This window comes from Oncorhynchus kisutch, unplaced genomic scaffold (assembly GCF_002021735.2).
Source record: "Oncorhynchus kisutch isolate 150728-3 unplaced genomic scaffold, Okis_V2 scaffold1964, whole genome shotgun sequence".
In the NCBI taxonomy this organism is placed as follows: Eukaryota; Metazoa; Chordata; class Actinopteri; order Salmoniformes; family Salmonidae; genus Oncorhynchus; species Oncorhynchus kisutch.
In genome coordinates, this window is record NW_022263909.1 from 24,509 (window position 1) to 39,622 (window position 15,114).

Sequence of the window (15,114 nt, forward strand, 5' to 3'; positions counted from 1 at the left end):
TCTGGAGAGACCTGAAAATAGCTGTGCAGCGACGCTCCCCATCCAACCTGAGAGAGGTTGAGAGGATCTGCAGAGAAGAATGGGAAAAAATACAGGTGTGCCAAGCTTGTTCCTGTTAAGACACCTGACCAGCTGAGTGCAGGTGGGCTCTCCTGTCAACATGAGGCTCCTGTTGCAGCCCTCAAGGGCACATTGACAGATTTTCCACCTAGTCCTCTCTGGGATTCAAACAAGGGATCTTTCAGTTACTGGCCCAACACTGTTAACCGCTAGGCTACCTGCAGCAGGAGCCCCATGTTGACAGGAGAGCCCACCTGCATTCAGCTGGTCAGGGGCAGTGGTGCCCTGTAAGTAACAAATGTATCACTATCAGAGGGGTGTATTATGACATCAGATAGAACTACTCAGACATTCCAAATATCACTTGATTATCAGAGGGGTGTATTATGACATCAGATAGAACTACTCAGACATTCCAAATATCACTTGATTATCAGAGGGGTGTATTATGACATCATATAGAACTACTCAGACATTCCAAATCAGGCTTCATGCATATCATGAAGGTGGATATTGATCCAACCATTTCAAAAGTAATGACTGGGCTGACGGAAACAGGTAATGCCTGAACATTTTTGTAAATGGCGACAGACGATATGTTAGTTCGTTTGACATGGTGGGTTGTGTCAGTAAAAACGTTTTAGTGAGAAATGGCGATGGAAACTCCTTTATGTACAAATATTTATATAATAACCATCATGTCTTAGTTAACTTGGAGTCACGTGATGATATGTTGTGTGGTCCTCCCACTAAAACTTGGAATACCATGTAGTTTATTAGGCTACAGATGAAATAAGTTATGAACTTCACAGGGTAGTGAAACTACATGTGATGAGCTTGATGCTCCTTTCCAATACATTTTGAGGGTCTTAATCTGGTGACATGATGACCGATGCTTGGTTGCCATTTGACAAATAAAATAATTGCTCTCATCCATAATAATCTCATCAATCGGGTAACAATGTTTATTCAACCAGTGGGAGCGTTGTAAATGCCCCAAGGGAAGTCAAAAGAGGAACTCTTCATTGAGACAATGATGAAGAGCAATCCTTGGGAGAGTTGTGGTGGATATTATAAAATAAGGATCTGCTGGAGTCCAAGTCAAACCAAGATTCTTTAATTCTGAGCTCAGAGAGAATAACAAACAGAGTTACACAGCGCAGTGTAGACAGTCTGATTTCCTGAAGTATTGAGTGACTAGCACATATCTTTATAGTTTCCTGTTCCTGGGCGGGACTTTATTCATACAAGGACACAGGTGTAAATTGGTTTGCAACACAGGATGATACTCCCAAGAACAGGAGCTTATAATAGGACAGTTTCACAAGGTTAGTCACATACTCAGTTATGTGGACACACAAACAATTAACATTTTCCATTACAGAGTCTGAACATTTTCATTTCATTAAATCATCAGTGGGCCAACAATGTAAATGTCAACAATGGAACTAATGCATCACATCCAAATATCACTTGATTATCTGTAGTGCTGGAGGAATGACACACCCAGATAAACACACACAAAGAGTTTTAAAAAAGGACCGTTTAAAAGAAGGAACCTGATCTTCTTTATATTCAAACTGACAGACTCCATAGTCAATTCATGTTTTCTAATAAAAACAAACAAATATATGTTTGAGTATACCCTGTACCATTTCATTTCATCTGGTAAAGACAGGTAAACACATTGTCAGTCAACAATATAAGACAACGGGAGCACTGTGTATGTTCTCTGATGAATTTTAAGTCAATGTGATGTGAAATATCAACATACACGCTAAGAGAAGTAATTTCTCTCTCCTGTGTATTCTCTAATGACGTTTAAGTGACTTATGAGTAATATGTTTTCCCACAGTCTGAGCTTTTTTTTGTGTGTGTGTATTCTCTCATGTTGTTTCAGATTCCCCGACCGGTCGAAACACGTTCCACATTGCGAGCAGTGGTAAGGCTTCTATCCTGTGTGTATTCTCTCATGCCGTTTCAGCTCCCCCGAACGGACGAAACACTTTCCACATTGGGAGCAGTGGTAAGGCTTCTCTCCTGTGTGTATTCTTTCATGCTGTTTCAGCGTCCCTGAATGGTTGAAACACTTCCCACACTGGGAGCAGTGGTAAGGCTTCTCTCCTGTGTGTATTCTCTCATGTTCTTTCCGCGCCCCCGGCTGGTTGAAACCCTTTCCACACTGGGAGCAGTGGTAAGGCTTCTGCCCAGTGTGTATTCTCTCATGCCGTTTCAGGTGTCCTCCCTGGTTAAAACACTTTCCACACTGGGAGCAGTGGTAAGGCTTCTCTCCTGTGTGTATTTTCTCGTGTTGTTTCAGCAACCCCGACCAGGAGAAACACTTTCCACATTGGGAGCAGTGGTAAGGCTTCTCTCCTGTGTGTATTCTCTCGTGTTGTTTCAGCACCGTCAAAACACTTTCCACATTGGGAGCAGTGGTAAGGCTTCTCTCTTGTGTGTATTCTCTCATGTCGTTTCAGCGTCCCCGAACGGACGAAACACATTCCACATTGGGAGCAGTGGTAAGGCTTCTCTCCTGTGTGTATTATCTCGTGTTGTTTCAGCACCCCTGGCTGGTTGAAACCCTTTCCACACTGGGAGCAGTGGTAAGGCCTCTCCCCTGTGTGTATGCTCTTATGTGTTTTCAGTTGTGCTTTCTGTTTAAAACTCTTTTCACACTGGGAGCACTGGAGTCGTCTTGCTGGTTTGGACGTCCCTGGCTCTGGTTCCTCTGAGTCTGGTCTTTCTCCTGCCAAAGACAGTGTTATTTTTAAATAGAGACCCAAATGAAACCACATGATAAAACAACCTTGCTACGAGGGTAAATCCTAAATCCGATCTCTCAATAACCTGAGGCCAGTTTTAACAATCTTAGTGTGATTTTAAAACAAATGTAGAGCTTCCTGGTAATTACTGCTATGTTTACATTACTTATTCATCCTGTTTTACAAGTCAGAACACAAAACCTAGACAGTTCTAGGACACTGAAGACACAGACGTCGCTGGATTCCAATTGAACAGGTGGTTCTAAATATATAACATTCATAGCTGTATGATACAGAATGTGACCTACACACTTCCTTAAACATAAAATAACTAAAGAAGTCATTTTGTGTGGAAGTCCAAAACTAGTTTTTACGTTGAAGATACAAAGCACATCAGTAACATCTCCCTGTTGTTGAAAGGGTTCGACACATTTCTGTTTAAATGGACCAATTTCTTATTTAGACATTCACAGATTTTCAACATTTTGATTATCGTTGATGTCATATTTTGGGTAAAGTCAAAAATAAGGTGAAATATTTTGGGTAAATGTTCCTAAAACTGATAGTAACTACAATAAACAAAAAATATAAACACAACATGTAAAGTGTTGGATGTTTCATGAGCTGAAAAAAAAAATGCAGAATTTTTTACATCCCTGTTAGTCAACATTTATTCTTTGCCAGATCATCCATCCACCTGACAGGTGTGGCATATCAAGAAGCTGATGGAACAGCTTGATTATTACACAGGTGCACCTTGTGCTGGGGATAATAAAAGGCTACTCAAAAATGTGCAGTTTGCTCACACAACAATGCCACAGATCTCTGAGGGAGCGGGCAATTGGCATGCTGACTGCAGGAATGTCCACTGGAGCTGTTGTCAGGGAATTTAATGTACAGTACCAGTCAAAAGTTTGGACTCACCTACTCATTCAAGGGTTTTTCTTTATTTTTACTATTTTCTACATAGTAGAATAATAGAGAAGACATCAAAATTATTAAAAACACTTGGAATCATGTAGTAACCACAAGTGTTGAATCAAAAATATATATTTTATTCTTCAAAAGTTGCCACCCTTGCTTTCTCTCAACCAGCTTCACCTGGAATCCTTTTCCAACAGTCTTGTAGGAGTTCCCACATATGCTGAGAACTTGTAGGCTGATTTTCCTTTACTCTGCGATCCAAATCAACCCAAACTATCTCGATTTGGTTGAGGTCGGGGGATTGTGTAGGCCAGGTCATCTGATGCAGCACTCCATCACTCTCCTTCTTGGTCAAATAGCTCTTTACACGGCCTGGAAGTATGTTGGGTCATTGTCCTGTTGAAAAACAAATGACAGTGGGACTAAGCCCAAACCAGATGGGATGGCATATCGCTGCAGAATACTGTGGTAGTCATGCTGGTTAAGTGTGACTTGAATAAATAAATCACTGACATTGTCAATAGCAAAGCACCCGCACACCATCACATGTCCTCCTCCATGCTTCACGGTGGGAACCACACATGCAGAGATAATCTGTTCATCTACTCCTCGTCTCACAAAGACATGAAGCTCGGAACCAAAAATCTCACATTTGGACTCATCAGACCCAAGGACAGATATCCACCAGTCTAATGTCCATTGCTCATGTTTCTTGGCCCAAGCAAGTCTCTTCTTATTATTGGTGTCCTTTAGTAGTGGTTTCCTTGCAGAAATTTGACCATGAAGGCCTGATTCACGCAGTCTCCTCTGAACCGATGATGTTGAGATGTGTCTCTTGCTTGAACTTTGTGAAGCATTTATTTGGGCTGCAATTTCTAAGTCTGGTAACTCTAATGAACTTATGCATCAGAAGTAACTCTGGGTCTTCCATTCTTGTGGTGGTCCTTAAAGTAATGATGGTCTGTTGCTTCTCTTTGCTTATTTGAGCTGTTCTTGACATAATATGGACTTCACCTTTTACCCAATAGGGCTATCTTCTGTATACCCCCATACCTTGTCACAACACAACTGATTGGCTCAAAACACATTAAAACCTGTTATGGCACATTAACTCTTGAAACTAGGGGGCACTATTTTAATTAGCTTAGGAACACTCAATATTGTCTGTGAATATAACAGAACTGATATTGCAGGCGAAAGCCTGAGAAAAATCCAATCAGGAAGTGACTCTTATTTTGAAACCTCTGCGTTCCTATGCATCCCTATTTACCATTGAGAGGGATATCAACCAGCTACCTTTTTCTATGGCTTCCCTAATGTGTCTACAATCACTAGACATAGTTTCATGCTTTTATTTAGAAAAATGAGCGTGAACGACAACATTGCGTCAGTGGTCAGGTGGTGGCTCTCAGAGTGATTTGTGCGTAATAGACAAAGGCGGCCATTGTGCCTCTCGCTCCTAGTGAAAAGCCAATTGTCCCGGTTGATATATTATCGAATAGATATTTGAAAAACACCTAGAGGATTGATTATAAAAAACGTTTGCCATGTGTCTGCCGATATTATGGATCTAATTTGGAGGGTTTTTTCGGCGTTGTCGTGACCGCAACTTCCGGTGGATTTCTCAACAAAACGTGAAGAATAAACGGAGGTATTTTGGCTATAAAAAATTATCTTTAGTTTATTATCTCAAAATTAACATTTGCTGTCTAACTGGGAGTCTAGTGGGTGAAAACATCCGAAGCTCATCAAAGGTAAACGATTTAATTTGATTGATTTTCTGATTTTCGTGACCAAGCTCCCTGCTGCTAGCTGGACATAATGCTATGCTATCGATAAACTTACACAAATGCTTGTCTTGTTTTGGCTGTAAAGCATCATTTTAAAATCTGAGATGACAGGGTGATTAACAAAAGGCTAAGCTGTGTTTCACTATATTTCACTTGTGATTTCATGAATATGAATATTTTCTATTAAGATTTTTTGTCCGTTGACACCTGTTATGGCTAGGGATTCCGCTAGCGGAACGTTGACAACATCCGGTGAAATTGCAGAGTGCAAAGTATTTTATTTATTTATTAGAAATATTTAACTTTCATGCATTCACAAGTGCTAAGGTTAACTTCTTGTTAATCTAGCCACCGTGTCAGATTCCAAAAAGGCTTTACGGCAAAAGCAAACCATGCGATTATCTGATGACAGCACCCCATCAAACAAACACACGACAATCATATTTCAACCCGCCAGGCGCGACACAAACCTCAGAAATAACGATATAATTCGTGCCTTACCTTTGAAGAGCTTCTTCTTTTGGCACACCAATATGTCCCATAAACATCACAAATGGTCCTTTTGTTCGATTAATTCCGTCGTTATATCTCCAAAATGTAAATTTATTTGGCGCATTTGATTTTTTTTAAACACTGGTTCCAACTCGCCCAACATGACTACAAAATATCTAATAAGTTACCTGTAAACGCTGTCCAAACATTTGAAACAACTTTCCGAATCCAACTTTAGGTATTTTAAAACATAAATAATCGAGAAAATTTAAGATGGGATAAACTGTGTTCAATACCGGATAAAAACAACGTGAAGCGTGTGACCTGGAGCGCGCATCAAAACATTAGAGAGCACTAGGCTGGACCCTCGTTCTGAATAGCCAAACTTCTTCATTTCTCTAAAGAAAAACATCAACCAATTTCTAAAGACTGTTGACATCTAGTGGAAGCAATAGGAACTGCAACCAAGTGCCACAGAAAAGTTCCACAAAAAAACATTTGAAAACAGTCACCTCAACAACAAAAAATTCCTCTTGGATGGTTTGTCCTTGGGGTTTAACCTGCCAAATAAGTTATGTTATACTCATATCCATTATTTTAACAGTTTTAGAAACTTTAGAGTGTTTTCTATCCAAACCTACCAATTTGATTCATATCCTAGCTTCTGGGCAGGTAGCAGGTAGTTTACTTTGGGAACGCTTTTCCTCCGGACGTGAAAATACTGCCCCCTATCCCAAAAAAAATTTATAAGGCAAGAAATTCCACAACTTAACTTCTAAAAAGGCACACATGTTAATTGAAATGACTTCCCGGTGACTACCTGGAAGCGCTACTCTATCTATTCCACTCTCATCCTTTCGGTTTTAATAATATTTAATAACAATAATAATAATGTTATAATAGGTAATAACTAACTTTAATAACTAGGGTTAATACCTGCCTGGCGCACCAACAAAATCTTCATATTTACCCCACTCTAACAATACCACTACAGAATTAGCATAAGAGGCCATGTAACTTAAGGTAATCAGAAATATTTAGGACTAACTTATTACTTGCCACCCATTCTGAAACTAACTGCAGCTCTATGTTAAGTGTTGCAGTCATTTCAGTCGCTGTAGTAGCTGACGTGTACAGTGTTGAGTCATCCGCATACATAGACTCACTGGCTTTACTCAAATGTCATTGGCATGTTGTTGGTAAAGATTGAAAAAAGTAGGTGCCAAACAGCTGCCCTGGGGAATTCCTGATTTAACCATGATTTTGTTGTACAGGCTTCCATTAAAGAACACTCTTTGTGTTCCGTTAGACAGGTAGCTCTGGGACGGCAGGTAGCCTAGTGGTTAGAGTGGTAGGCCAGTAACCGAAAGATTGCTGGATCGAATCCCTGAGTTGACATGGTAAAACTGTGTCGTTCTGCCCCTGAACAAGGCAGTCCTAGGCCGTCATTGAAAAAAAGAATTTGTTCTTAACTGACTTGCCTAGTTAAATAAAGGTTATACTTTATCCACAATATAGCAGGGGGTGTAAAGCCATACGTCTTTTTCAGCAGCAGACTATGATCGACAATGCCAAAAGATGCACTGAAGTCAAACAAAACAGCCCCAACAATATTTTTATCATCAATTTTTCTCAGCCAATCAGTCATTTGCAAGTGCTGTGCTTGTTGAATGAACTTCCCTATAAGCTAAAAGTCTATATTTGTTTACTGTAAAATAGCATTGTATCTGGTCAAAATTGTAAGGGTTGGTAACAGGCTGATTGGTCAGCTATTTAAGCCAGTAAAGGGAGCTTTACTATTCTTGGGTAGTGGAATGACTTTAGCTTCCCTCCAGGCCTGAGGGCACACACTTTCTAGAAGGCTTAAATTAAAGACAAGGCAAATAGGAATGGCAATATTGGCTGCTATTATCCTCAATTTTCCATCCACGTTGTCAGACACCAGTGACTTGTCATTGTAGATTTTATTTGCGCAAAATTTCATTGAAGATGCTCCAAAGATTTTTACTATCATTCTTCATGTCATTTATCTTTGTTTCATTGTGTACTTTATTCTTTTTATTCAGTTTAGTCACATGATTTCTCAATTTGCAATAGGTTTGCCAATCAGTTATACAGCCAGACCTATATGCCATCTCTTTTGCCTCCCTCTTCATCATACCATTTTTTAAATTCCTCATCAATTCACGTGGATTTAACAGTTTTTACAGTCATTTTCTTAATGGGTGCATGCTTATTAGTAGCTGGGATAAGCAGTTTCAAATGTGTCAAGGGCAGTGTCTGGTTGCTCCTCAATACACACCACAGACCAACAAATATTATTTACATCAATAACATATTAACACATAACTAATATTAACACATAATATTAGTCCCAGCCTTTGGAACGGTGGTTTTCCTAGACATGGCTCCTATATTGTGATCACTACATCTGATGGATCTGGATACTGCTTTAATGTCTGCAGCATTAGTAGAGATATGATCAAACCATGTTGATGATTTCATTCCTCTACTGTTTGTCACTACCCTGGTAGGTTGATTGATAACCTGAACAAGGTTGCCGGCACTGGTTACAGTTTGAAGCTTTTGCTTGAGTGGGCAGCCTGATCACAGCTTTTCTTCAGTACTAGTTAATTAATGACCAAAGACTTGAGTTTAGTTTGCCTGTTCTACAGTCTTGTAAAGATAGGGGGGTTGACTGTAACATCCATAATGTTTTAAGGAAAAGTTTTTGTAAAACAAGCACCTTACATTGGATCATCTTGAAACTTTCTCTCCAAAGCTAACTTTCATCAAGGTTTTATATGGTCAATTGGTTTCTCTCTTTTCATTGGCAGAATCCTTTTTCAGTGTTATGATATTCATAACATCCATATACACGAGTCTATCTTCCTGTCAACTAACAGAACTCTGCTGGTTGTCCTGATAACAGATACCAGTCTATCGTCCTGTCAACTAACAGAACTCTGCTGGTTATCTTGGTAACAGACACCAGTCTATCTTCCTGGTAACAGATACCAGTGGGCAGATCTATTGTATTTGTTCAAACTAAACTACAGCACTTACTTTGATGTGTCAAATCTGATCCTTTCTTCTCTTCTCCTCCTCTCACAGTTCCACTCAGCCCCGTTGTTTTCCTGCAGTCCACCAGCTGCACAGACAACCTCTTCATACCCAGCAGTAAGGTGCTACCAGGAGAGGCACGACACAGGGACTCCGGGAGGGAGGAAGGGCTAGCGTTGTCCTGGTAACCATAAAGAGGGGACACAGACGCACATCATTATGGATGCTGATGCCACTGTTGTCATGAAGTGCTTTACAGAAACCCAGCCCAGAGAGAGCAAGCTGTATGCTAGACCAGACCAAGCTGTATGCTAGACCAGAACAAGCTGTATGCTAGACCAGACCAAGCTGTATGCTAGACCAGACCAAGCTGTATGCTAGACCAGACCAAGCTGTATGCTAGACCAGACCAAGCTGTATGCTAGACCAAACCAAGCTGTATGCTAGACTCTTCTCTGCCTCGTCAGCATCAGGATGTTGTTGAGGCTCCCCAGAGGATCCACCATAGTCATGTCTCTCTCCTGTGTTAATGAGAACAGCAAACAGATGGTAAACTTATGATCTTCTATTACAATCAGAGTCTTACAAGAGGCATGACTATGTCTACAAAGGTCCTATAAAATATTGTTTGTGATGCAAATGTAAAAGGATGCGTTTTCCGTCCCTTTTGATATTTTAAGTAGAGATTTTGTTTCAATATTGAATTTTAAAAGCCTGTTATATTAAATGAGGGGAACTTTAATATAGACCACATGGAGAATTCAATACATTGAATTGAAAAGTCCCTAAAATATATGAGCCAATGGCAGATTGACCCTTTAACAATTCCTACAGTACTGAACAACATATTCAAGTGTAGAACTTCAGTAGAATGCCCCTTAAAAACTACACATTAGTTCAACAACGGCATAGTTTGTGCCCGTTTAAGACAGTACTCACTGGTGTTAATCTGATATTCTGTCTCTTCCTCTTTCACTCCCAAAACGTCTTCCTCCTTCACCTTTATTGAGATAGCATCCTCTTCCTCTCTAAAGGTTCATTATCTTCTTTCACTATAACAGCCTCCTCTTCCTCCTTTTTCATTCTAAAAAGTTCTTTCTCTTCTTTCACTATAACAGCCTCTTCTTCCTTCACTGTAACAGTCTCATCTTCCTCCTTTTTCATTCTAAAAGGTTCTTTCTCTTCTTTCACTGTAACATCCTCCTCTTCTTCAATGTTCAGTGCCAGAGCTTCTTTCTCCAAACAGCAGACCTCCTCTTCTTTAGCAGGGGATGAGTACTTTAATGAACTCATGGTCAGGGATGTTAGCTAGCTCGTTAGCATTAGCGAATAGCCTAGTGCTAGGCTCAGTATCAATATATAACAAGTTTGCAAATTAGGTTACAGTTAACCAGTTAATGCGTCAACAGATTTGTGTTTAAAACACTGAGATTAGATAATGTACATTAAGATAATCTAAAGCGTCAATCTTTCAGTTTTATGTTGGCTAGCAAGCTACCGACGTGGTTGAAAGAGTTGGCGCCTTGTTGTTCCTGAAGAAGCGTCCGTCCAGTCCATTATACGTCACGCAAGAAGAGTCACCTGAAAGACGCTCATCGCCATCTGCTGACTGGAGTGGGTAACGCAGTTTGGAAACAATAGTTACTCCACTTTTTGTATTGGAAAGAACGTCATAATTATTTAACAACAAGCTGATATATTTTCTCTTACGTCTTACAACTAATACGTTCCTGTACACAGACGTAGAAGCGTAATATGAATATGTAGATGATGAATAAATACTTCCATGAATAGGAAGTGTGTTTATACACATTTACTCTGTTAATTTTTTCTCTAGATGTGACCATACTATTCCCTTAAAGCTACGCTACAAAGCTACAACAGGTGTAGACATTACCGTGAAATTCTTATTGACAAGCCCTTAACCAACAATGTAGTTAAGAAAAATAAGAATAATAAAAAGTTACACAATAAAAAAACTATACCGTGTTTACAGAGTCAATGTGGAGGCTATATACAGGAGGTACCAGTACAGAGTCAATGTGGAGGTTATATACAGGAGGTACCAGTACAGAGTCAATGTGGAGGCTATATACAGGAGGTACCAGTACAGAGTCAATGTGGAGGCTATATACAGGAGGTACCAGTACAGAGTCAATGTGGAGGCTATATACAGGAGGTACCAGTACAGAGTCAATGTGGAGGCTATATTCAGGAGGTACCACTACAGAGTCAATGTGGAGGCTATATACAGGAGGTACCAGTACAGAGTCAATGTGGAGGCTATATACAGGGGGTACCAGTACAGTCAATGTGGAGGCTATATACTGGGGGTACCAGTACAGAGTCAATGTGGAGGCTATATAGAGTGGTACCAGTACAGAGTCAATGTGGAGGCTATATACAGGAGGTACCAGTACAGAGTCAATGTGGAGGCTATATAGAGTGGTACCAGTACAGAGTCAATGTGGTGTGGGGGCTGTGCTTTGGCAAAGTGGGTGGGGTTATATCCTTCCTGTTTGGCCCTGTCCGGGGGTGTCCTCGGATGGGGCCACAGTGTCTCCTGACCCCTCCTGTCTCAGCCTCCAGTATTTATGCTGCAGTAGTTTATGTGTCGGGGGGCTGGGGTCAGTTTGTTATATCTGGAGTACTTCTCTTGTCCTATTCGGTGTCCTGTGTGAATCTAAGTGTGCGTTCTCTAATTCTCTCCTTCTCTCTTTCTTTCTCTCTCTCGGAGGACCTGAGCCCTAGGACCATGCCCCAGGACTACCTGACATGACTCCTTGCTGTCCCCAGTCCACCTGGCCATGCTGCTGTTCCAGTTTCAACTGACCTGAGCCCTAGGACCATGCCCCAGGACTACCTGACATGATGACTCCTTGCTGTCCCCAGTCCACCTGGCCATGCTGCTGCTCCAGTTTCAACTTCCACCTGACTGTGCTGCTGCTCCAGTTTCAACTGTTCTGCCTTATTATTATTCGACCATGCTGGTCATTTATGAACATTTGAACATCTTGGCCATGTTCTGTTATAATCTCCACCCGGCACAGCCAGAAGAGGACTGGCCACCCCACATAGCCTGGTTCCTCTCTAGGTTTCTTCCTGGATATTGGCCTTTCTAGGGAGTTTTTCCTAGCCACCGTGCTTCTACACCTGCATTGCTTGCTGTTTGGGGTTTTAGGCTGGGTTTCTGTACAGCACTTTGAGATATCAGTTGATGTACGAAGGGCTATATAAATAAATTAGATTTGAGATTTGAATGTGGAGGCTATATACAGGAGGTACCAGTACAGAGTCAATGTGGAGGCTATAAACAGGAGGTACCAGTACAGAGTCAACGTGGAGGCTATATTCAGGAGGTATAAGTACAGAGTCAATGTGGAGGCTATATACAGGGGGTACCAGTACAGAGTCAATGTGGAGGCTGTATACAGGGGGTACCAGTACAGAGTCAATGTGGAGGCTATATACAGGAGGTACCAGTACAGTGTCAATGTGGAGGCTATATACAGGAGGTACCAGTACAGAGTCAATGTGGAGGCTGTATACAGGAGGTACCAGTACAGTGTCAATGTGGAGGCTATATACAGGAGGTACCAGTACAGAGTCAATGTGGAGGCTGTATACAGGAGGTACCAGTACAGAGTCAATGTGGAGGCTATATACAGGAGGTACCGATACAGAGTCAATGTGGAGGCTATATACAGGGGGTACCGGCAGAGAGTCATAGTGGAGGCTATATACAAGGGTTACCAGTACATAGTCAATGTGGAGTCTATATACAGGAGGTACCAGTACAGAGTCAATGTGGAGGCTATATAGAGTGGTACCAGTAGAGTCAATGTGGAGGCTATATACAGGAGGTACCAGTACAGAGTCAATGTGGAGGCTATATACAGGGGGTACCAGTACAGTCAATGTGTAGGCTATATACTGGGGGTACCAGTACAGAGTCAATGTGGAGGCTATATAGAGTGGTACCAGTACAGAGTCAATGTGGAGGCTATATACAGGAGGTACCAGTACAGAGTCAATGTGGAGGCTATATACAGGAGGTACCAGTACAGAGTCAATGTGGAGGCTATAAACAGGAGGTACCAGTACAGAGTCAACGTGGAGGCTATATTCAGGAGGTATAAGTACAGAGTCAATATGGAGGCTATATTCAGGGGGGTACCAGTACAGAGTCAATGTGGAGGCTATATAGAGTGGTACCAGTACAGAGTCAATGTGGACGTAATAAAAGGGGCTACCAGTACAGAGTCAATGTGGAGGCTATAAACAGGAGTTACCAGCACAGAGTCAATGTGGAGGCTATATTCAGGAGGTATAAGTACAGAGTCAATGTGGAGGCTATGTACAGGGGGTACCAGTACAGAGTCAATGTGGAGGCTATATACAGGAGGTACCGGTACAGAGTCGATGTGGAGGCTATTATAAAATAAGGATCTGCTGGAGTCCAAGTCAAACCAAGATTCTTTATTTCTGAGCTCAGAGAGAATAACAGAGTTACACAGCGCAGTGTAGACAGTCTGAATTCCTGAAGCATTGGGTGATGAGCAAATATCTTTATAGTTTCCTGTTCCTGGGAGGGACTTTATTCATACAAGGACACAGGTGTAAATTGGTTTGCAACACAGGATGATACTCCCAAGAACAGAAGATTATAATAGGACAGTTTCACAAGGTTAGTCACATACTCAGTTGTGGACACACAAACAATTAACATTTTCCATTACAGAGTCTGAACATTTTCATTTCATTAAATCATCAGTGGGCCAACAATGTAGATGTCAACAATGGAACTAATGCATCACATCCAAATATCACTTGATTATCTGTAGTGCTGGAGGAATGACACACCCAGATAAACACACACAGAGTTTAAAAAAAGGACCGTTTAAAAGAAGGAACCTGATCTTCTTTATATTCAAACTGACAGACTCCATATTCAATTCATGTTTTCTAATAAAAACAAACAAATATATGTTTGAGTATACCCTGTACCATTTATTTTCATCTGGTAATGACAGGTAAACACATTGTCAGTCAACAATATAAGACAACGGGAGCACTGTGTATGTTCTCTGATGAATTTTAAGTCAATGTGATGTATATCAATATACACGCTAAGAGAAGTAATTTCTCTTTCCTGTGTGGATTCACTAATGACGTTTAAGTGACTGTTATGAGTATATGTTTTCCCACAGTCTGAGCTTTTCTAAGCCTTTTCCTCTGTGTGCAGTCTAATGTGTTCTTTCAGGCTTCCTAAATGGGCAAAAGCTTTGCACCCTGGGAGGAGTGGTAAGGCTTCTGCACTGGTGTATTCTCTCATGTCGTTTCAGCGTCCCTGATTGGCTGAAACACTTTCCACACTGGGAGCAGTGGTAAAGCTTCTCTCCTGTGTGTGTTCTCTCGTGTTGTTTCAGGTGCCATAACGCACTACAACCCTGTCCACATTGGGAGCAGTAATAAGGCTTCTCTCCTGTGTGTATTCTCTCATGTCGTGTCAGCGTCCCTGAAAGGCCGAAAACACTTTCCACACTGGGAGCAGTGGTAAGGCTTTTCCCCTGTGTGTATTCGCTCATGCTGTTTCAGTTCCCCAAATGGTTGAGCGCTTTCCACATGGGAGCAGTGGTAAGGCTTCTCTCTGTGTGTATTCTCTCGTGGTGTCTCAGGATCCCTAAACCGGTAAAACTCCTTCCACACTGAGAGCAGTGGTAAGGCTTCTCCCCTGTGTGTATTCTCTCATGCTGTTTCAGTTCCCCCGACTGGTTGAAACGCTTTCCACATAGGGAGCAGTGGTAAGGCTTCTCTCCTGGTGTACTCTCTCATGTCGTATCAGCTCCCCCGACTGGTTGAAACACTTTCCACACTGGGAGCAGTGGTAAGGCTTCTCCCCTGTGTGGATTATCTCATGTTGTTTCAGGTCCCTTAACCCGTCACAACCCTTTCCACATTGGGAGCAGTGGTAAGGCTTCTCCCCTGTGTGTATTCTCTCATGCTGTTTCAGTTCCCCC

General features: G+C 41.4%; 1 protein-coding gene and 1 pseudogene across 1 annotated transcript; both read right to left on the reverse strand.

Moving 5' to 3' along the window:
* Nucleotides 1-1,161: 1,161 nt before the first annotated feature.
* LOC116368568 (zinc finger protein 418-like) lies at nucleotides 1,162-9,269 on the reverse strand. Its single transcript, XM_031819220.1, has 2 exons — nucleotides 9,098-9,269; nucleotides 1,162-2,809 (listed from the first exon to the last, which is right to left on the reverse strand). The coding sequence occupies exons 1-2, from the start codon at nucleotides 9,201-9,203 to the stop codon at nucleotides 2,310-2,312; spliced, it is 606 nt and encodes a 201-aa protein (XP_031675080.1). The 5' UTR covers nucleotides 9,204-9,269; the 3' UTR covers nucleotides 1,162-2,309.
* Nucleotides 9,270-14,421: 5,152 nt separating this feature from the next.
* LOC116368567 (zinc finger protein 678-like) lies at nucleotides 14,422-15,110 on the reverse strand (annotated as a pseudogene).
* Between the last annotated feature and the right edge of the window lie 4 nt (nucleotides 15,111-15,114).